A 24878-nucleotide genomic window follows, 5' to 3' on the forward strand; every position below is an offset into this window, starting at 1 on the left:
TATGTGACATGTGTTGTCAAAATATTTCTTTTAAATGTAATCTATTATGAATTCAAAGCCATTTTTACAGATTTTCATATTCCTTTATGATTTTGTTCCATCGTACATTAATTTCATTTTGCGGAGTTTCCCACATCATTGACAGAAGCGGCCATCCCCGAGCTGCAGTATTGAGGACATAAACATGGCTAGGATTCATGTAGTTGGTATAGGCACCCATCACAAGGTTCTGGGCGAGTCTTGCACAGACGCAAACTTTTAACACCTCTCTCTCAGTATCATTCATACTACGTACAGACAAGTACCCCGCCAGAACATGGCCTCCTACGTCACGCTGATCGAATTCCTTACATTTTATCGACATGTAGGCAATACAAATCGCGACATCGAGCGCAGTGTATGATGACACAGCGTCATTGAAGTCAATGAGTGCACTGACGTCATAAACACGTGGTTCCCCGGATGCAACTTTCTGTCCTGGAATTTCTTTCATAATAATGTTACGCTCGTTTACATCTCCATGAATTATGCCTGAAATTAAAATCATATCATATATGTGGAGTTTTTTCACGAAAAAATATTCATCAGTTTCAAGATGGCATACTTTTTGTTAGCTTTTGGTATTTTGGGGCGACTTCTTTGTTGAATGCGTCGATGATTTCTGTCACTAGTGCCTTCTTATTCTCGTCTTGTACTCCAATAAAGAAATCTTTTACACGCTCAACTTCAGTCAAACTCCACAATAATGTATAGGTTTCAAAGAATTTATGCTGAAAATCCTACGTTTAATAAGAAAAAAAAACATCACTGATATTTTTTGTTAAGATGTATTAGTGAGGGGTATTCTTTAATACAATCGTGATTTAAACCTTACCTTCATTGCATCATGAAAATTTCCGAGGACTTTTCCAATGTTGTAGAGACTCTTCGGATGCATTGGTATAGCAGAGAATGTCTCTCCAGGAATGTACGTAAAAAGACGAACAATATAAAACTCGAATGGTGTGGAATCTACAAAATATGTAATAAATACTTATCATCGTTTATTATGCCCCAATTGTATGGTTTATAGGTCAAATAATGGGAAATGAGCTTGCTTTTTTTTTTTTATCTAAATGTGAAATTGTTTTCATGTTATTTGCCCAAATAAATTCACCGACAGCATTCGATTTTCCTTGTTTTTAATCTCGGAATACCTATAGTGTTATTCGAGTCGCTACGTTCAATTCAACGTCCTAGAACTCGAATTTGTTCACCATCAACAAATTCTGATAAAGTTTTCTTCGGTATAATTAAATATTAGTACCTATATACTGACTATTAGTACCAAAGCAAGTATACTGTCTATTTCGCGAATTTGCTTTAATTCGTGTTTAAGTTTAATGAATAAGAATCGATTCATTTTTCGGCAGTAGGTAACCACGATACCACAACAATTGAGCCCTTACGAATATTGATCAGATAACGGTATTTCAAAGAAAATCGCAGAATGGAGAAAGCATAATGATACGTGAAATATATGGAACGCCAAATTAACATATATTCAAATATTTGTACCTATCTTCAAATAAGTGTACCTATCTTCAATTAATTGTACCTATCTTCAAATCATTTGAAGATAGGTACAATTGAATTAAAGATAGGTACAATTATTTGAAGATAGGTACAATTGAATTGAAGATAGGTGTAAATAATTATACCTAGGTACAAATGAATTATACCTAGGTACAAATGAATTATACCTATCTTCAATTCAATTAAAGATAGGTTCAATTGAATTATACCTATCTCTAATTCATTTGAAGATAGGTAAAATTCATTTAAAGATAGGTACAACTGATTTGAAGATAGGTTCAATTCAGACATATCTACAAAGGATTTGAAGATAGGTACAATTCAAATATACCTAGGTTCAATTCATTTTGTTTATTGTTGAAAATATTGAACGTCCCCTTGAAGACATTTCAACATGGAGGGAAACGAGGAAAGCACCAACAACGAAGATGAAAGAAGAAATAAATAAATATATATATATATATATATATATATATATATATATATATATATATATATATATATATATATATATATATATATATATATATATATATATATGGGCAATATATTTGCAAAAGGCATCATTTACTTATTAAAATATACATGTATATCAATAAGTAAGCCAAAAACATGTATACCCGAATACCCAAAAAGTGATGGAGTTAGGGTAGTGACGTAGTTAGGGTCACTATCTACGTAAATAAAAAACTGGCTTTATTTTTTTCTATAATTTTATCAAAGAATGTATAATTCAGTTGATAATCACTCTATTTATTAAAGCGGTAGCAATTATTATGAGTTTTTGTTTGTTTTAAGGCTCAATCTTTCGAAAAATTGACAAGATCATATTGCCTATTTTATCATCCCGATCCCGATTTTATTTCGCGCCAGTTGTGACGTAACGGAAATGACATACTATACAGGGAGTATTCATTATTGCCAATATTTTAGTAATTGAAGATAGGTTCAATTCAATTGTACCTATCTTTAATTCAATTGTACCTATCTTCAATTCATTGCATTTGTACCTATCTTCAATTCAATTGTACCTATCTTCAAATGAATTAAAGATAGGTATAATTGAATTGTACCTATCTCTAATTCAATTTGAAGATAGGTACAATTGAATTGAAGATAGGTACAATTGAATTGAAGATAGGTACAATTATTTGAAGATAGGTACAAATATTTGAATATATGTTAATTTGGCGTTCCATAGAAATACAACGTTTTGAACGTTCAAAATAAAAGATATATTATTATATACCTATCTGCTAGCGATAAGGACAATAGCAAACCCCCCCCCCCACCCCCCACCCCCTCTCCTTTCCCGCAACTATTTCCCAAGGCAAAGCAGAGGAAAATAGTTGTCGAGGCAGACCTTTTAAAAATGTCAAATCACGAAAATTTCCCTTTATACGATTTAATCAAATGATTTCACCGTAACCTGTAATGTTTTCTGAGTGGTAGATCTTTTCCAATGATATATCTTCTCCTTTAAGATTTTTCATGATGTGAGGAACAGAGATTCCATTTTTGGCAACGTGATTCATCAACGTGTGCAACGCTTCTGAAAAATAAAAAATAGAAATGATATGTTGCTATTTCTATCAGCATCAGATGTAAAAAAAAAAAAAAAAAAAAAAATCATGAATGTGGTTCTGCTAAGAAATAAAAACCTAAAAAACAAAAAAAGCAAAATAAAATGACATTACCAACAAATAGTGGATTTTTGGACTGCATCTTGTTCAGTATTTTCAAAACATAACCATTCTCTTCAGGGTGCTTTATATAGGGATTCTCCGATTGGCCAGTAACGATTACGTGGTAGTTCTTGTCATCATAACTGTCCAATTCTTTGCAAGACTCCACCGTCAAACCGTATAAGGATTTGATGAGGTGAGGAATGTGTTTCATCGGAACAACTGGTTTGATTGTTTCTCCAACAGCTTGCATCATGTCAATTTGGTCCGACATATGCCAGTTTAACAGCAACAACTCTAACAAATTAACGTTTTATTTCAACACAATTAAATTTATAGATTATCATAATTTGGTGGCCAAACATAGTCATCGGATTCATAGCATTTTAAAATAAGATACGCTATAAAGAAGCGAGACAAATATTCAATGATTGAGATAGTAACCATTGCAAAGGATGAAAAAGTAGTCAATTTAAAGCTATTTTTTTTAGAGTATATTGTAATTACAAGTGATTTCATCATCTTAAGCTATTCAAAATGATATAGATATTAATTTTGCTAGAATTATGATGTTTCAATGCACAGATAAATTTTGATTTTAAAAACATTATCGTAGTGAAAAAAATATTCAAAAATTCAAAAATATACATTTGTATATTTTGTAAGTAGAAACAAATTCCGGATAGTGGAATTTTTATAGATCATCTATGCAACAAAGATAAAAAAAATGTATTAAAATTGTAAACGGTTGCTATGATAACAGGACAGAAGGTTTATTTTGATGTACTCAGGAAAAAAGATTTCTCATACATTTATGAGAATTGGGATAATCCAACATGTCTTCATCTTTGATGAATTTCAGTTGGAGTTAAATCTTAATTTAAAAAAACATGAGGTTTTTCATGCGATATGTTTTCCAACTGATTATTTTAATTGGTTGATTTTACAATAACATGGAAAGAAATCGCTTCGCATACCAAAACGAAGCTGAGCTAAATTTGTAGCGTTCAACATTTTTCGCCATAAAAGCGGAGTATTGCAACATATAATGTGTAAAACTTTACTAATCAATCAAAATAGGTTTTCGTATTTTTAGATAAAATTTTAAATTTTAGATTTGTGAAAAAAGTTTTAAAGTAGAATGCTACACCATATTTTTACTTTATGGATCGTTAAAGTGTCATTTCTGAAGCACAATTGCGTTGTTCAAAGAAAGGTGTATACCCTTATTTTTTGGAAATAAAATGGGTTTTTTTTTTTTTACTTTTTATGAAAAAGTGGAAAATAACTGCTAAGTGCTGCTGGTTGTAAGTAACGCACCGTAGAGTTTACATTTTGATGTGAATAAATGCATATAACTAATGAATGAGGTCCATTAATGTCAATAAAACGCTTTATTTTATAAATAGAAAAAATATCTATGAAAATATACAACTTTTTTGAATAAAATCTTTGAAAGAAACGTGTCCTTTAGGGGGGACATATGGCAATCATTTAAAAAAGGTATTGAATCAAATCGAAGCTGGTGAAGAGATCTCTAAACCAAGTGCGCGGGAAAAAGAAAAAGCTATACCCACAGATTCGTCAAAAAAATAATTTTGGCGTTTGAAAGTGTGAATAGAAATATGTTATTTTTTATAAACTTGCTAGAAATGGTGTCACTTGAAAGTTGCTGAATATTATTAAGCATATTTTTAATGAATTAAAATCATGTGTCAGATAAAAGTCAGAATTGTCAGAATATTTCATTATAAAGACTTCTTAACTACGGCTAAGAGATTTCGGGTTTTCATCCAGGGAATGAAATTGAAAGAGTACAGCAAAATATGTACTTTAAGCTTCATCATTTACTCAGAGTTAGATCGTCTTCCATTGGATGTAATACGCAAATAACGCAATAAGATATTTGTTGAAATTGGTGAAAACAGAAAACTGTATTTCTAAATACCTTGTGTTAAAATATTAGAGAATTATTATCACCTCTGAGTCAACATAAACTTTGGCTTTTACAGTCAGTATCTAACATATATGTTTTCTTAATACGAGTAGTAAGGCAGATATTAATGAATTGCTTTTTTCAGGAAAGGGATGCATTTTTAAGTCATTTCCAAAATCCGACACCTTTGACTTATAATTTTATTTGCGAAAAAATATTTCCGAAAATATTTTAGTCTTTTTGTCTAGGTATATATTATCAATTCAATTTAGTTTATTCACTCAAACCATGTAATGGTATATAAGAGGATAATCCGTATATACAGTTCAAAACTCAAAGGTACACTTAATAAATGAATAGATATGTAGTAAATAAATAGTAAATGAACATAAATATACAATACATTCAATGAAAATAGAAAAAAAAGTAAAATCATCAGGCCTTAATAACGGAAGGGTCGGACCTGCATGTATATGTAGATTATATAACCTAGACAAAGATCACTTTTATCATAATATTCTTCTTATCTGTCTTGTGTACAATGCCTACGTGAATTTCATATCAAAAATAGTTTTCTCTTAGCCCTTCATGTTAAAGTAGTGCAACTTATGTCTGTTCATGTTAACAGCTGCGTTCTCTTGGGAAGCAAATAAAACACGCGAGGATCTGAATACGCCCATTAAATCTTTAATCATTATTATTATCATAATTATTATAATTATCATCATTATTATTACCAGTATATAATGCTTCGAAATCTTTTTACTAATTTTTCAAGTTCGTTTGATTCAATTTAGCTCTTCTCCTGTGATTATTGAATATTTTAAAATGTACTTTTTGAACATGAATGCTTGTACGTTATTGCATAAAATTAAGCTTATCAGCTAAAAATTGTTTATAAGCACATGTGTAGAATATTTATATTCATATTATATGATGTAATATATGTTGCCATGAATGAAGCTTAAAGTTCATAGTTTTGGCAACTAAACAATACAAAACTTCAGTTTAAATACCCGCTATAACTGACATAGTTTCATTGCATAACTTCTCGTAAATAGTTAGTATCATATTACATTTGACTTGTGAAGTTATTGTTTCTTAAACGACTTGTGTAAATTCATTATTCATAAAGTTGTACTTCCAAATCATAGTTAGTGCCAATGTATTGCAACAAATAAAAACATATTTACCAGAAATTGAATAAAAACATAATTACCATAAGTTGAGTTTTTCTAAACCAAGTAGAAATGTACAAATTACCTGTCATGTCACATGTTATGCACGGGACCTTTTAGGTGCATTATGCATTTAACAAAACGAACCTGCTGTGTTATTAAACAATTGGCTATACTATACTCTTCAAGGTTTCTGTTTTCAACGCTTTTTTTTATTTTATTTTCAAAAAAAATATACATACCTGTCAGTGAAAATGAACTGAAATCAATATGTGGCAAAAATTTTAAGATTTCTTCTTTCACTTGTTCCCTCTTTATCGCAGGAGGATTTCACAACAACAAAAAACACGTTCTTACCGGGATTTATACTGGGAAAATCTGATATCATATTAATCGGATCACCTCACCCTTTTCTGTCGGCCGCTGTGACGGAAAAGGGCCAAGTGATCCGATTGACATCATTTATTCATTCGGAAATTCTCGGGAGTTTTGGCACAATTTTTCAACATTATCATTTGAGTACTTTTTCCATGTCGTTTGCAATGCAAAATCCCAGTAGACTTTTTATTCTTTGTTTTGTATTAAAATCTGAAGCGACAGAGGGTTTATTTCAAAACAGAAAATATATTCTGGACTTTATTTAAGTAGCTTGAGTATAATGATACCTGGTATTACTGAAATTAATGATTCGAAAAAGTGGTGAAAGTAAAAACATGGGACAGAGTATAGGCGCCCGATGACGCTTGCATTTACGGCTAAAATTAGAAATAGGTCGATCTGGAATGCTGGAGGTTTCAACTTCAAAGATACATAGTTACGTACAAACCAATATAAATTTTTTACACGATTTCCGGATGTTTTATATCTTAAGTGAAAAAAATGAATACAGCATTTAAAAAACTACGGTGTTCAAAAGTTAATAAATTCGTTTAAAAGGAGAAAATAGAATTATTCTTCTGCCCAACACATAAATATTGAGTTTCCCTTGCGCTTCATAGTCATGCAAGTGAAGAGGAATATGAAAACTATTACTGCAGCGCGAGCAAGCGGCCTCTCAGTGAGACCGATGTTTTCATCAAAAATAGTGTAAATGTAAGCATTCAATGCGTGTGGGATGTGTTTTTATCTGTACAACAGGTGAACATCTTATAGTGGTGTGTAGTAAAACTTAGAACGTTGTTCTAGTTTCTTGTTTTATTTCTGAAAACCAGGACGTTGCTCCTTGGAAGCGACCGTGAAAATTCTTTCAGATATAGACGAATTGTTTGGCGATAAACTCCGGACACGAAGTGTTATGGAGGACACAAGTACAAACGCAACAAATTAAAGAACTAGAGGAATGAAAGGTTACTGACACGTTTTGTTGAACGTATTATTGAGATAAAATGGTGTTGTAGAAATACACAATCCCTAAATGGAAAAGATATTAGATCAAGACCAATTTATTCATGGGTTAAAACTGACGCATACTTGCAAGGTTCGGGTGCTAGATTTGAAAACAAAATGACAGGAGGTAGATGAACATATTCAGAATCATCATATCATATCAATTTTTTAGAATCAATGGCAGTGTAATTTGCACTAATATCATTTTTTTAAAAATACAGTTCAATCCATGTTTGTTTTCAAACGGACAATTCAACTGCAGTTTCCTACATTAACGCAATGGGTGGCATGCATTCAAAACAACTCGATGATATTTCATTCAAAATTTGAAATTGGTGCATAGAAGAGAAATCTTCATGTCTGCCCAATATTGACACGGATGTGAAAATATATATGCTAATTTACTTTCTAGGCAATTTGCTGATTCTATAGAATGGATGTTAAAATATGATATTTTCTTGAGAATTTGTAAACCATTTTTTAATCCAGACAGAGATCTTTTTGCTTCCCGTATAAATAAATGAGAAAGTTTGTTTCTTGGATTTTAATCCTGACGCATATTAAATTGATACTTTCACTTTATCTTGGTCAAACTTATGTCCATATATTTTTCTGTGTTTTAAATTAATTGGTAAGATAATTAATAAAATCTTAGAAGATAGAAATAGACAGGCAGTAAATATTGCTCCGTTATGGAGAATTCAAACTTGGTTTCCTCAACTTATGTGTGTTTTGATTTCTATTCCTATTAGAATTCCTCGACACAAGACCTCTTAGTGATGCCACACTCAGGAGAGGTACATTCACTCCGCAAGATAACTCTTACCGCCTGTCTTGTATCCAGAGATCCCTCTATGACAAAGGACTGGCAAGATTCGACAGTGACATCATCCTTGCTTTCTTAAGTCGGGCCACAAACACACAATACCAATATTGCTCGCAAAAATGAATACTTTTGTGTTCTAAATGGAAAACCAATATATTTTCAGTCTCTTGAGAAACAGTTGTACATAAAACTTTTTATTTCTTTGATGAGTAATAAACTTTCATATTGTTGTAAATACTCATAAATCTATGTTGATTAACACTTTACCATCTTTTGGTGTTTTATGGGTTAAAGAACCATTATTACTTCCAAAGTTAATGAAAGGATATTTAAATTTGAATCCAAGTCGACCCAAAGTTAGAACATATGGGGTGTATCAAAAGTTATGTTTTTTTTCTCACTTTAATGCCAGTACATAAAATATCTTAACGTTATCTAACTTTTGAAATAAAAGCTGTCGTTGTGCTTATAACAGCATCCGGGGCCCAGACACTTTTGGCTCTTGATTTAAGATAGTTGTCAGTGTTTGCTGATAAGGATATTTTTTAAATTCAGTTGTTAATGAAGACGTTTAAACCTGAAACTCCTGTATAGTAGATAGCTTTATTATAGAGTTTTTTTACGGTAATTTTCTGATAACAGACTCTCTGTTGTTTCTACATTTACTTACATAAATATCTAAAAGGAACCAAAAGAAATAAAAAAAATCATCTACACTATTTGTTTCCTACAAAACATTTATTCCTGTTTCAACATGTACATTGTACGTTAGCAAGATGGCTGAAAAATGCGCTTGAACTGTCAGGAATTAGGAACTTAACTGCACATGTTTTCTGTGGAACTTCCGCTTCGGTGGCTTATTTGTCGGGTTTATCGATAAAAGAAATAATGGACGCAGTAATTGATCCTCGTCAGAGACATTCTTTAAGTTTCACTACAAAGAAGGAATAATAGTTGTTTGTGATACTGATTGACATTTTGCGAACTAAGTATTAAATGGATGAATAATTGACTGTTTGATAATAGTGTGTTGTTTTACATCGTTGACGAAGTTGATTAAAATTGTAATAAAGAATTATTTATTGTTTTGTCTCGGACTGGAATGTCTCGATGTCATTGGATGAATAGCGTCACGTGATTGCCTTTTTATACGTCAACATGGCGGACATAACGTTATTTAAGCTGATTTTTTACACAAATGTTCAACCATACCTTTGACTTTTAAGCCCCAAAATATTTAGAGTGACATCCCTTTGCCCGTGACGTAATATTATGATCCTACAATATGGCATCCAGGTTTGCACAGACGACTGACGAGAAAGGTAAAAAATTAGAGAATTAAGCTATGAATTATATTATTATATATTATCTTCTGTTTGTTTACATATCAAACTTTAGGTCCTCGACAAAACAAAACACTTATTAGGTTTGTTACTGACTGTGTACAGAAATTTGTGGGATCGGTAAAGTCCATAGAAGGCTCGGCTCCGGCTCGCCTTCTATGGACTTTACCGACCCCACAAATTTCTGTACACAGTCAGTAACAAACCTAATAAGTAATAGTATAGTGCTATGATATGTATGAAATTTGATATTGATTAAAATGTGGTTTCTATTGAGTTTTTTTTTTTAACTTTATATTAAATTTGTTGAAAAAATAATTGAATACTTTGGAACAATGTCTTCATTCTTCTTAATTCTTTGTTTGTGATTAACTCGATAAATTTACTTCAAGATACTTAGATAGCCTCATACAGCCGAAAGTGTTATGTGTTTTATATCCCGAGACTTATATATATATATATTTATATAATAAGCCCAAACATTGCAATAACTCTCAAATTGACATAAACCTGCCCATAGTGAATGATATAGATATATATAAAGCACAGGGAAGTTCACTTTTGTTGGAGCTCCACCTCCGCCCCGACCGAGGCTTGAACTCGCGACCTCTGGAACCCATTAGCAGTGAACGGCCACCGGACGTGCTACCCACTCGGCCATCTAGGAAAGACTGTCAAGCCTCGGTCGGGGCGGAGGTGGAGCTCCAACAATAGTGAATTTCCCTGTGCTTTATATATATATATATATATATAATCCAAAATAAGTAAAGTTAATCCACACAAGTAATAAATAATAAAATATAACAGAAAGCCGATTCAAAACTCTACCGGTTTCATTAAAATCTTCAGGAGTTTTTCTATATATATATATATATATATATATATATATATATATATATATATATATATATATATATATATATATATATATATATATATATATAATCAAAAAAGAAAAAGAGAATGAACAGTTCCAAAGTTTCTATTCACTAGCGTTTTCTGGATTTACATCCTTCTTCAGGTGAATGTACATAAGTTATGTACATTCACCTGAAGAAGGATGTAAATCCAGAAAGCGCTAGTGAATAGAAACTTTGGAACTGTTCATTCTCTTTTTCTTTTTTGATTATTTATACTGTGTGATATCACCTTTCACTCATTTTGGATTATATATATATATATATATACACACACGAGGGTTGTCCCAAAATAGCGTAGACAGGACACATAATTTATAATTTGTTCACTGCAATGTCATTAGACTTCTATGTTTTCTTCAATGACTCTTTGGCAAACAATACTGAAAAAGTCAAATCTGCACTTTATTTTTTTCTCGAGAAAATGAATAATTAGTAACAACAAGTTTTGTCAGGCGGCGCAATGTGCGACGTCGAAAATTTCCACTTTTACGTTGTTGATAAACCGTCCACATCGTTTACGATAACATTTCCGAAAAAGTCATATATATATTATCTTTGAAAAAGTAACCTGAGTACACATTCAACATGTATTTCTTGTTTTGTTTTTTCTTTTAATATTTTCTTAGTACAAACGATCTGTCGGCTCCAGACTTGCCCTGTATTACTTGTTGTCTAACGTCCGTCTTGCCGAAATGTGTCGTTCAGCATTTTGACGTCCATTGATATCGTTCGGGGTTTCTTTTTTCTACTTATTGTCATCATATTTGTTCAAATATTTTTAATGTTGTTTAACTATTTATTCACGAAACGCATTTTTAATCGATTTTGTTAATTTCGTTTACTTCCAAGTCGCTTAGGATTTATTTCATGGTCTTTACAAAATTGTATTAGTTACTGCTGCGCCGCCTTAACCGCTGACATCGTCATTTTATTACAAGTTAACTTTTCAACTTGTCACAAAACGCGCTATAAAATATTTAAAAGTTTTGTTATAGCAAAAACATTTTCTAAGTAACTAATATAAGTATTATCAAAAATCATTGTATGTTTTATTTGAATTTTTTCATTCGAAAAGTACTTTTCCTCGCAATTTTCATTTCATTATGTTGATTTTAACTTTTTGTTTTTGACATTGCGCCGCATGTCGAATTTCTGATCTAACATGCTTTCATTTCACTTATTTAATCTCAAACAATATTTGATTTTTAAATATTATTTGAATGCAAATTTCTTGAACCCTTTGTGGCACAAATTTCATCTTCCTTTGTCTTCGATTAACTGAATAACGCCACTTGTCTACGCTATTTTGGGACAACCCTCGTATACATGTATATATATATCTCACAATGAGTTGGATAAAAATCATATACCATCACAAATCATTTGAGATTCTTTTTATCACATGTTTTCAACGTATTTTATTATCAATAAACCTCAATATTCTCTGTTAACATTATAATTTTAAGCCACACAACACATTTAGTACATCAACAATCTTACCCACGGAAGAAAAGTTCCTTAAAGATTAACAAACCAGTATTTAATTTATAACATATTTTAATCAATTTATGAAAACAATGAAACAGCACTGTATGCTTCACATTTATAACTACACACTTTCAAATTTATTATTCCGTTACTTTTTTCATTCTACGTCTTTCATCCACCCCCCCCCCCCCCCTAAAGGTCGGTAGTGTTTAATTATGAAGTCATGTGGCGTAAGAACCACAGTGTAATATCAAAATTTATTGCATTGGTGATTTTCAACGTAAATTGAGATAAACATGTGATCAAATGCAATATTTTACGTACCGAAAAATTAACAAATATGTATATAACTGAGGGCCTTTATATCCCCTGTTTCGTTCTTTTACATAAAATGAAACCCTTCATCTTCCGGTGTAACAACGAAAAGTGATCCCCGTAGAATATTGACCAAAGGTCATTATTCCAAGTTGAAAAAATGACCCGCTCAGTTCTAGAATACTTGGATAACATCGTAGAAATTGTGGCCGAAGGGTCATTTTTTCCGTAGAATATTGACTGAATTTTATTACATATTCAATGTTTACTTGTTTCAAGTCCATTCGTTTTTCTTACGGTGGATACAGGGATGGTGGTGATTGGGGGGGGGGGGTTAAATTGCCTGCTTGGTACTTTGAATTTTTTTTATCGTATAACCTTGTACGAATAACCAGCTTGAGTTAGCTTTTCTAATTACTTGTCATTGCCTATCATCATTATTTCAGTCTATTTTTAAATTTTTCAAATAAAAAGAGTTAAGGTATATATTTCTTGTATTAAAGTACATTGTTCAACCATGATTGAATAGGAACAATAATAATCTAAATTAAAAAAGAAAACTCGTACAAATTGTTAACAGGAATTCTTTTTACTAAATTTTAATGGGGAATTTAAATTATTCATCATGGTCTCTATCACAATGAGAAATTAATTATTAACCATTGGTCTAAAATAGGCACATCACATCACATGCGTGAATTTAGAAAATTTTATCCGGGATTTGGAGGGGGGAGTGGATATTTATTGGAAGGGGGGTCGAGGCCTATTATAGGTACATTTAATAAGTGACCATAATAAGTTTGATTCCCGATCACTTAGATCAGCGATCAATTGCATGCGTTATCTCATTTGGATATTTTTCACAACCAATTCTTTATTGTTACAACAGGCTTAAAAAGAATGTATTTTTTAAAGAAATACAATGTTTGATTTTAAAACCATATAAACACCATATATCCCAAAAATTCGAATTTAGAATTGAACACAAGAAGCAGAATACTTTACAAATGAATTGCATATGATAAACAATGACACTAAAGAGGGTTTTTCATGGCACAGATGTCAACTTAGACCACAATCTAGTGATAACGAAAGTAAAGCTGAAACTCTGCAGAAACCAAAAATCAGGAAGATGTACGTCAGCAGACTGAAAGATCACAAGGTATGTATGGGATTCCAACTTGAAATCAGAAACAGGTTCCAGCAACTATAAGGTGAAGAAAATGATATCAGCAAAAAATGGACACAGGTGAAAAAGATACATAACGAAACAGCGGAAAAATCTCAGACCTGAGGACAAGGAAACATAAAAATTGGCTTAATACTGAAACATACAAAGCCATAGATGAAAGAAGGAAACTAAAAGAAGAAATTGGAAGATCAAACTAAAAAAGAATAAGAGAAATTAAGAGAAAGGAGTATAGAGCAAAGGACAAAGAAATCAAAAGAAGAGCAAGATCTGATAAAAGAAAAAAAAATTGGAGGCGGTAGCTTGCAGGCTGAAAATGCAGCAAAGTCAAACCACCTCAGAGAAGTATATACCAGATGACTAAACAGCTTTGCGGAAAGAAAAGGAGTATGCCAAGAATAAATAAACAACATAAGCGCATTTGATATACGACTTTTTTTACTTGTTAATTGATTAGAAGAACAAGCTTATATTTAAAAAAAATTAGTCAGCTTATCACAATAGATGTGTTAGGTTGTTTTTTTTTTTTTTTGGTTTTTTTAATTATCCTTGTTTCATTGTTCGAAGAAATAATATGGTACACAAGTTCATCTTTATTACAAAAATATGCAACAAATAGTATGATAAGATTTTTAGGTAAGTGAATCGCATATCTTGTTTTATATGGCATTGTTTTCAAAATTGTACATTTATAAATCACGTTGCAAACTAAAAAACGGAAAATTTAACAATTAGTGAATGATAATTCATACATAAGGTTACTTCAGGCTCCAAAACACATTTTCCAAAGTAACCAGCAAAGATACCGACTTTGTGTTGGTTATGAAGCCATTTTATTTCATTTTTAAATGTTTACGTAAAAAAACCTCGCGTTTTGTAAAAAAAAAATGTGCTTAAAAATATGAATATGCGTAACTTTAAAACAAAATTGTAAATACTAACTTTACACTGGCCTTAAATACATAATCAATGAAATTATAATACCTTTTTCCCATAATATATAACCCCGTTAATTAAAGTAAAACGTCCTTGTTTCTCATCATATTATTTTATCCTATCTCTTGTTTGATATTTAGAAAAAGTTTATTCTATCGGTTGTAATTTAAAAGTGATAGCCTTTTGGACGAAGGGAGTAATACAATTCCACTTCGTATTTCCTTCCTCTACAAAATTAAGTCAAGGTTTGTCAGTCAGGTTCCTGGGGGGGAGCTTAAACATATATGGTAATAAACGGAAAAATTAAAGTTCCAAACCGGCGTATTTTCACTCAAATGTGTTCTCACGTGTTCATAACGTCGAAGTCAAAACTGTACATCAGCATCGATTAGATGAAAAAGATTCGAGGTATTCCAAAATTCTAGTAAAAGGTGTTCTAAAAAGGTGTAAGAAAAGGTGAAATTGTTCATATCAAGGGTGAAAATCCACGTGTTTTATTCTATGTATTAAGAAATGCCATAAGTATCCTTTACTATGAAAATTAATATCATTTCAGTTATTGCAAATTATTGCCACGAATGGTCCGCCATAAAAATAACCGGAATGTAAAAAAGGGGGAAAATCCACTATATAGTAGGTTTTCCGTGGGGGTAATCTGGCTATAAAAAGGGGGGAAACACACTACATAGTCAGCTTCCCGTGGGGGAAAAACTGCTATATAGCCATTTTTCCGGGGGGAAAGATGGCTAGGGGGAAAAGGCACTATATATAACACGGGACATACTAAATACCTGAAACAAAGACCTGAATGACATGAAATTTTATATAAATGATATGTTCTGCATCAAATAAAATGACTTTATGCGTGTATTTGTTATATTTCCATAAAATGTGGTAGAAAAATATCATGAAATGACATCCATACCAATTCTTTACGCAAAAATATGAAAGACCTGAAAAACTGAAATGACTTTAAAATTTGAGCTGACCTAATTTATTTCTATTTCTTTCGAGAACCTCATGCAATTAGATAACCATGATTATCTTCATAAAATGAAGTGTAGATAAGATTTATAATTTCATTTCGGAGAAAAATATCCTGCTTATTGTTTTACCTTTAAAATTGTGCAGTTTCTACCGGATGAGCATGATCTATCATGTACCTTTAAAATAATTCATTTCTTTTTAATTATGTGTCCTCTAAAATCATATAAACTAATGCATTAAGTTTTAATTTAATACAATGCAACAAGAAAAAGAAATGATTTTTAAGTACATAATTTCCAAGAGAATAATGACTAGTTGAACTTTGTATTTGAATAATGTACAAACCAATGTGTTCCCCATTACTTCATAAAATGCCAATGGTCATACAATTACCGTTAGAAATGTTTACAGTAACGAACTCGATTCTTTTAAATGATAATCAAAATTAGTACAAACAACTTGTAATTTTCTACTTTGCGGTGTGTTTTTTTATGCAAACAACCAATGATGATTCATACAACAATTATATTTTTTGCGGCCCATTTGACGTTTTCTTGTTCAAGTGGTGGCAGAACTATGCTACCATAACATTCGAATTCAAACCGAAAGTAAATCAAATTCATGTAATATAGGATTGGACGCATGCAGATATTGCCTGTTTGATACGGAAACAACATGGAATTGCATATCAGGATTTGTATAGTGTTATTGGGAACATTGATGTATTCTATTCCACGTTTTCACGAGTGCGTAAGTATTTGGATTGACTTCATTCGACAACATAAATTTCAACATAAATTATCATGATTCTCGGTAATTCCTTTTTTAAGTTGGCTAGATACGTGCACACAATAACACTTTAAAAAAATGGATTTATCGATATTTATTCTAAAATAAGAATTCACAAATAAGATACCGAGATTGGCTCTAACTTATTTCATATGTTTTTGTTAGCTCACCCGATCTGACAGCTCAAATGAGCTTTTCTGATCACATTTTGTCTGTCTGTCCGCCCATCTGTCTGTAATTATTTCATATTTTTAACATCTTCTCTAGAAACATTGGGCCACTTTCAACAAAACTTGATAAAAGCATCCTTAGGCAATGGGGATTCAAAGTTTTGAAAATTAAGGACCACGCCCTTTTTTAAGGGGAGATATTTAGGAATACTTATAAAATATGGATGGTAATCGTGTTCAAAAATCCAGACATGTTAACTTGTAAATCCGAACATGCGATCGTGTTGGTGTGTGAGCCTGAGTATTTGATCGTATAACCTATAAAACTCAGGGATAAACACTTTAGAGTTGACCTCGCAGTACTTTAATTGCAGCTGTAAAATGCTGTTTGTTATTTACATGTAACCTGCCACTATAATACACACTTTCTACTGTAGTCTCTGCATTGGTATTTCCGTTTTCTGAAATATCACGGCTGACAGGTTACAAATTGACAAATTTATGTTAAGTCTACAAGTTTGTCGAATTTTGACATGACCATATATGGAAACAGTGACGTCACCGTTAGAAAAAGGCTAGCTGCAGGTAAAGGCATACCGTAATCGCCGGAATAGGGACGGAATAAATAAAAAAAAAATTAGGTAGGCCTATAGTCATACTATCTCTGGATAACAACATTTCTTAGAAAGTATTATTTTTCGAAATAAAATAGATTATGAGATTGGTGTACATTTTATCAAGAGAATGTATGAAAGATGTGAGTGAAGAATTTGATAGGCTTCAGATATCTTCTTAGAACTGGAAAAAATGACATACATGTATGATGACTTTGTTTGAATATACATGTATATAGATATACACACATTTTATTAGAGTACATGCAACAAATTGTTAAAGTACAAAGCTCAGTTGAATTAAGAAAATCTTATCGCTACCACAAAGATAGGACAAGAACCCACCCACCCCCACCCTCCCCTGCGAAAAATTACAAGGGATCGGCCAGCTGGTCAATTTAATGGCTGAGTTGCAAAGTCATCGATAAGAAAAACAAACTATTTAAAGGTTTTAAGAGTTTGATTAATTAATATGAGACACAAGAAGCGACACCCCCTTCGAAAATATATAAATAAAAATTCCAAAGATAAGATTAACTGTCGGGAAATTAAAATGTGTATAAATTATTTTTAAAAATGTTTCATTTTGCATTGTCGGCAATGTATTGGAAAACAGCCTATCATACAGGCGAAAATTGGCTTGCTTTTTTTTCAAGCACTTATCAGGGGATATGAGTATGACGTCCTGAATGTCGGTTTAATACAGACTCACTTTGTGAAGTTTGTTGATAAAAATTTTCCGGAGAGCTATTATAATACAGCTTTACGGCCACTTGTGAACATGTACTGTTTACCATATTAAAAGCAGCTTCTTAATTTCGTAAAATTATCGTCAATACAGTATATATTTTAAAATATTTTTATGCTTAAAACTCTACCAGTTCACATACAATCAAATTCATCTGACCCACCCCGTTCCTTACTTTCAGAAATCCAATTTCCGAAGAAAAAACATACTTACAAAACCAAAAACATACTAGTACATGTATACCCTTACTGTTTCTTCAAAACCTTTCAATTTTTAACAAAACTTGGTGCTTTAATTAATACTATTAAACTTCTTTTTATTTATAACAATTTTAGATTGTTTCATCATTTATCTTTCAGTTGCACAACAAAATCATTATGATATTTAAAAAAAGTATAAACACATGTATAGTTACATACATTTTTCTGCGAAAAATTACCAAATCTTTTATTCTAATTCAGAAAAATAACCCAAAAAAAAGATAAATTAATAAAAATAAAAGAGAGAGAAAAGCTGTCAATGTGACTGCAAACCGGGTTTTCTTTTGTGTGAACACTGAACAGTATCCATAATGCATTAATTTTGTCAATCCTGAATTGATAAATGCTACTTATCCAAAGAAATGTGGTATTCTATATACATGTACAATGTTTTTTTTCCATAAATTATCAGATATCAAAATCTTAACAATTTGCATACTTCTGATATATGTATAATTGATATGCAAAAGAACAACTTCCTATCTTGAAAACTGTACGAGGAGTTATCGGTACCTTTTTGGCAGCCACTCGCCCGCCGCCATTTTCACTATTTCAAAAATCAGAAAACCCAGTTTAAAATTCGCTCTCAAAATTCTTAGAATTCAGAAGCAATAGAGCATAGGAACTCATGGCGGTCTCCGAACCCCATGCCGCTCAAATTATACATTGTATTTACCCACTTATGAAATTTCTTGATCCGTCTCATTTCTAGAAAAGAGTACGCATTAACTTATATTCCAAGTTAAATTACATGTCAAATTATTTCAGAGAAATAAGATATTAGGCAATTCTTTTTAACCTTTATCGTATACATGTGTAATACCATGATAATTATATTACAGAAATTAGCGCATTCGTCACATCGGCAACGATTTTTATATACATGAACCTCTTCCTGTTTGGTCTAGTTTCAATCATGCCTCAAAATTTTTTCTAAAAAATAATACCGGTATTTTCGATAGAAAAAGTGTCGTTCAGTAATATATAAATGCTTATTGCAACAGTTCAGCTAAATATTGTTTATATTTTGTCCATTCCGACGATTGCGGCATGCCTTTTCCCGCAACAAGGCAGTTGCCATATAAGGTCATGTCAAAATTCGACAAACTTGTAGACTTTACATTTGTCAATTTATATCATGTCAGATGTGCTATTGCCTAGCCTGAAGATACAAATGCAGAAACTACGGATTGAAAGTGTGCAAAGTTGAAGGTTTAATCAACTTATGAAAACAATAAAGCTGCAAAATGTGCATCATGCGAAGGAATTGAGTCAAATCTTACATGTGTTTATGACCGAGTATTTTAGGTTACACGATCAGAATTTCACATATTCATGATTAGGCTCATACACCAACACGATCGCATATTCGGATTTACATGTCTGGATTTTTTAATACGATTACCCTCCATAACAAAAGAGCCATTTGGCCAGAAAAGCTGACACTTATGTCTTCAGGTAGTGTATATTAAAAGTTGTGAAAATCATGAACCCTGGGGGTAGGGTGAGGCCACAAAAGGGGGGGGGGTTAAATTTTACATTGTAATATATAGAAGTAATCTTTAAAAATCTTTATTTCTGAAACTGGTCAGCCAATAACACTGTCTCTTTTGTTGAAGCATCTTCAGGTAGGGTAGTTTCAAGTTTGTTCAAATCATTATTTTCAGGAGTTGGATGGGGACACAATGGGAAGTTTAAATTTTAAATTGTAATATATAGAAGTAATCTTCAAGTTTGTTTAAAACATGATCCACAGGGGTAGGACCAAATCGGGGGTGTCAAATTTTCACATCGGAATATATAGAGATAAATTGTTAAAAATCATCTCAGAAACTGGTTGGGCATAAAAAGCTGTAATTTGTGTGGAAGCATCCTCAGGTAGGGACGATTCAAGTTTGTTCAAATCATGAATCCCGGGGGTAGGGTGGGGCCACAATTGGTGGGGTTAATTGATTACATAGGAATATATAGAAATTATGTAAAAAAAAATCTACATAATTCATCTTCTAAAACACAATTTCCCTAGAAAAGCCTAGAAAAGTTTTAACTTTCTTCAGTTCAGATAATGTAGATTTTAATTTGTCAAAATTATAATCTTCAGGAGTAGGGGGGGGGGGGGGCAAATTCCACAATGGAAAACATTTGAATTATAAGTTCAAAGTTTGATTTAGGTTTTTTAAGATCTTCCCGATAACTGCAATGCTCACTATGTGATATATATAACTGTAAAATTGTCCTATTACAAAGGGTCTCAATGATAACCATAAGAATATGCAGGGGAACTTTTTTATATACAGAATCTATTATACGACATTTTTCAGAAAGTTTTATTATATATGACTCCATAGAGTTGACTATATAATGTCGACCAAATAGAAATATTTTTAAAAATGAAAGTAAAAAATTGTGAAATGTTGGGGAAAATAATTGTCACTCCCATGAAGGCTTTACCATATAAATTGTATTTGAACAAGAAATTAAAAAGAAATTGCTGAATTAAAATAAAATATGAAAAATTTTATTCAAACAAAAAAAGAATGTAAAAAAGTGATCCCGAACAAAGTCATATAAAGTCGGAGGAATATAGCAAGCCTTCAAGTTTGTTTAGCTGAAAAAAGCGTTTGTACATTTATTCATCTTATAACACATTGATTTATTGACGTAACAGCTTTTTTTAGTATTCTGTTTTTTGTTATTCTTTTACTATGTATGTTAGGTATTCATTTATAAATAAAAATGATCGGGATCAGGTTATTTTTTACAATTACGATCGGTTACAAGGAAAAATTGCGATGTTTCTGTATTTCAGTTTCTTTTTTGAAATATTCTTCTTTGGGAATTCTAATGTACATGTACCCGTTGGCTAATCTTTTAATTTTATCCATTCCTGTTATAATTTTGATGATTGTTTTTATTTTAAGAAATGAGTACTAGTATATTGACCAGGTTATCAGTTACATGTACATATATATGAAGATTATTTATTTTTATTTAATATCCAAAGTTTAACCTCGAAACTTTTTTGTTTGTAGTCAAACGAGTTTTTCCGCATATCTGAAAATTGAAAAAAAATTAATGATATAAAAACATTTAATGATATAAAAACATTAATTTAACTTTCAGAGAAAGCTAGAGGGTTATAAGTTCCCAGTGTATTCAACAGAGTTTTGCCCGAGAAATGAAAGAGAGTGGAACAAGAGATCGTCAGCTCTCAATTGTAACGAGACGTATGGCTATATGTGTTTACCGAATGAAAAACTCACAGAGCTGTTAGAGTTCTGTTACACGCAGCGTCTAGAATGGATAGAAGAAGGTAAAATAAAAAGCATTTAAGAGACCGATTTTGGTTTTTCGCGGAAAAACTACGTTAGCAAAACTCTTTAATATTTTAACCATATGTAATTTACACCAATTGGAAGTGTAAACATGTTATTTCTTGTAACACATTCTTACAAATCTTCATTGTATCATAACGTCATAAAAACCAATTGGCAATGCGCACCTACCTTGCAATGGAAAAATTGTTTAAAAAATAAAATTTTCCTCAAAAAAATCTAAATTTCTTATCTGAATTTTGTTTATTGTGTTCAATTATATTAATGATATCGAAAACATTCATAAAAAGTATACATACATGATTGTAATTTATTAGACTGCTCAGACACATGCGCAATGGAAACTAAAGCCGGTCTCTTTAAGTAAACACTGCATGATTTTTTAAGGAATCATAACGGATCATATTACCAAATGATTCTATCAGTTTAATTCACAGGACGAAAAACCACCTTTAATCAAGTCCTTAAAGGTGGCTTAAAGGTGACTTAAAGGAGCTTAAAGGCTATACGACCTTTAAGCCGCCTTTAAGTCACCTTTAAGCAAGTGCTTATAGGTCCTTAATGTCCAAACTTCTTTAAGCCACCTTTAAGCCACCTTTAAGCATCTTTAAGTGGCATTTACGCTCTCTTTACACTGCCTTTACACTGTCTTTAAGTGGCCTTTAAGTCAATATTGATCAAGCTGAACAATAAACACATATATTAAATGCAAAAGCTCTTTTATAGAGATGGACGGGGGTCATCCGAGTGATATTAGATGCAAAAGCTCTTTTATAGAGATGGACGGGGGTCATCCGAGTGATAATATAATTTCCAAGGAGGGGGGGGGGGGTGTTCCAGGTGATTTTAATCGTCGCTCCATTAAACACAGATCGCTATCAGCAGCACCGCTCCGATGGACACAGATTGCCGTTATAAAATTCTTTATAATTTTTTGGGGGTTTCAAAATTATTGTAGGGATGAGCGCAGTCTCTGTATCTGTATGTGCATAAAACTAATTATAGTATGTTTGTTTCCTATTATAAATTAATCGGTGAAAAAATCTCTCTCTCCTCTCTCTCTCTCTCTCTCTCTCTCTCTCTCTCTCTCTCTCTCTCAGTTCATCCGGTTATTAAACAAAATAATGAACCAAAAATGCATGATTTAATTTGTTAATCGGTTTAAGGTTTGTATTTTTTTTTTCAATTTTCATTATTTCTAACTCTAGATCTGCTAGATACATGTTTAAGATGAAAAGACTCTCAACTGCCTTTGTTATATCGGGCAGGATATTACTGCTTTGTTTGTCTAGACAAAGTTTTGTTCGTTTGTGTATATCTAATTAGAGTCTATTGTTTGTACAACTTAAGAAAACCCCTGGAACTAACACAGAATATACAAGATATACACAACAGTTGTGTCGTGTGCCCAGGTGCATGTTTGTGTATATCTAATTAAAGTCTATTGTTTGTCCAACTTAAGAAAACCCCTGGAACTAACACAGAATATACAAGATATACACAACAGGTGTGTCGTGTGCCCAGGTGCACGTCAGGGTTTCTAAAGGCGTTGAATTTTAGTATGTACGAGTATACGATAAGTCTAGTGAATAAAAGTTAATTTACATTTGTAATTCATTTTCAAAGTATTATTTCCTAGCTCTAGGTTTAAAAGATGTTACGTCTACAAATTAACGATACATGTATGTAAGAGTAAAATCTTGAGGCTAATTAATTAATGTACCGGTGATCATAAATAGGGGTTGATTATTTAAATATATGTATAAGGGTAAATATGTCAAATATACCCGGCCTGGCACATCATACAATTGTATGAACAAGTCATTTGCAATTGCCACATGCAGTAAATACGTCACCGGTAATTGGTAATTTTGTTTGTTATAGAATTGATAGTTTATAAATCATGTACATACAATTACATGTAAATATTTAAACATATTGGAACGGCGCCGCGATCATGAAAACCTGGAAATTGCGGGAAATTGAACAAATACCCTAATAGTATCAATGCATTTAATAAAAGAAATGATTTCATTTTCTTTCTTACATTTTTATAGCTATAAATAAGATGAACGTATATCTACTAGATTTAAATTTATTAACTACATGTCAGAAAGCCTACTATAGTGAACCTAACGGTTTCCATTTAGGTATAATATATTTTTGTTCACTGAAGACCAAGTTCCGTATTTCATTCTAAATACATGCATGCATGTAATTTATAAATTAGATATATTTGATTGTTACAAACTGAATGGTTTGTCAAAATCTTTTCAAGTAAACACATTCAATACAGTGATTCAATATCCACTGATATATAGGATATAAAACACTCGTATATACGTAAGTTGCCGTGGCGCAGAGGATGTGTGGTGATGCTAGTAAACTAAGGGTCCCGGGTTCAATTCTCGCCGTGGCCGGTTTTTTTTTTTGTGTTTTTTTTTTCATTTTTCTTTCTAGAACAAAAATCGTTTTAATACCTTTTCTTTCATAAAGTTAATACATTTTGTTGGAAATTAAGCACAACATTGAATTAAATTTTTTTTTAATGGCTTAAAGGTGGCTTAAAGGTGGCTTAAAGAAGTTTGGACATTAAGGACCTATAAGTTGTCCTTAAAGGTGGCTTAAAGGTGACTTAAAGATAGTCTTTAAGCTGCCTTTAAGCCATCTTTACGCTTTCTTTAAGCCACCTTTAAGCAATACATATAGCTTAAAGGTAACTTAAAGGTGGCTTAAAGATCGTCTTTAAGCTACCTTTAAACACCTTTAAGCTATCTTTAAGGAGGACTTAAAGATGGTCATTCATCCTGTGATTAAATTTGACACTCTTGTTTTCGCATAAAGGTCAGGTCAATGTAACTCCCTTTTTCCTCAACGTAAAGGATGATAAAAATAAGTGTAGTTCTTTGTAGTTCTGTAGACATTTGTTTATGATTTGAAGATTCTATTCATCAATGTTATGATAGAATATCAGAATGTCTATCAGCTTATACTACTTAATTGGAATAAATATTTATACTAAAATTGATATTGCTTAGCCCGCATTTCCTCTTATTGTTTCAAATTTTGAAGAAATTATTTTTTTATGCTTCCAACAAAAAAATATTTCTGATTTTTATGTATTGTGAAGACTTGATATAAAGATATAAATTGACAGAAAAGTTAATATATTGACCATTTAATAAGAGAGAAAAACTG

The 24878-nt window shown here is 31.7% G+C and overlaps 2 protein-coding genes across 7 annotated transcripts in view; one reads left to right on the forward strand and one right to left on the reverse strand.

Moving 5' to 3' along the window:
• Window positions 1-28: 28 nt before the first annotated feature.
• Window positions 29-6755, reverse strand: LOC128179777 (hydroxylysine kinase-like). 2 transcript variants are annotated; one of them, XM_052847367.1, is made up of 7 exons: window positions 6617-6719; window positions 6416-6431; window positions 3273-3557; window positions 3005-3127; window positions 875-1011; window positions 605-779; window positions 29-531 (listed from the first exon to the last, which is right to left on the reverse strand). In XM_052847367.1, exons 3-7 carry the CDS (start codon window positions 3532-3534, stop codon window positions 65-67), a joined length of 1164 nt encoding a protein of 387 aa, XP_052703327.1. In that variant the 5' UTR covers window positions 3535-3557; window positions 6416-6431; window positions 6617-6719; the 3' UTR covers window positions 29-64. The 2 variants fall into 2 exon arrangements, with proteins under 2 accessions (XP_052703327.1, XP_052703326.1); XM_052847366.1 differs by lacking the exon at window positions 6416-6431 and having other exon boundaries at window positions 6617-6755.
• Window positions 6756-16341: 9586 nt separating this feature from the next.
• LOC128179773 (uncharacterized) overlaps window positions 16342-24878 on the forward strand; it is a 94974-nt gene continuing 86437 nt past the window's right edge. For all 5 annotated transcript variants that reach the window (XM_052847359.1, XM_052847358.1, XM_052847357.1 and 2 more), the window contains exons 1-2: window positions 16342-16514; window positions 21469-21658. In XM_052847359.1, the coding sequence (XP_052703319.1) occupies window positions 16440-16514; window positions 21469-21658 (265 nt within the window). In that variant the 5' untranslated portion in view covers window positions 16342-16439. The remainder of the gene's footprint in view (window positions 16515-21468; window positions 21659-24878) is intronic.

This window comes from Crassostrea angulata, chromosome 4, assembly GCF_025612915.1.
Source record: "Crassostrea angulata isolate pt1a10 chromosome 4, ASM2561291v2, whole genome shotgun sequence".
In the NCBI taxonomy this organism is placed as follows: domain Eukaryota; kingdom Metazoa; phylum Mollusca; class Bivalvia; order Ostreida; family Ostreidae; genus Magallana; species Magallana angulata.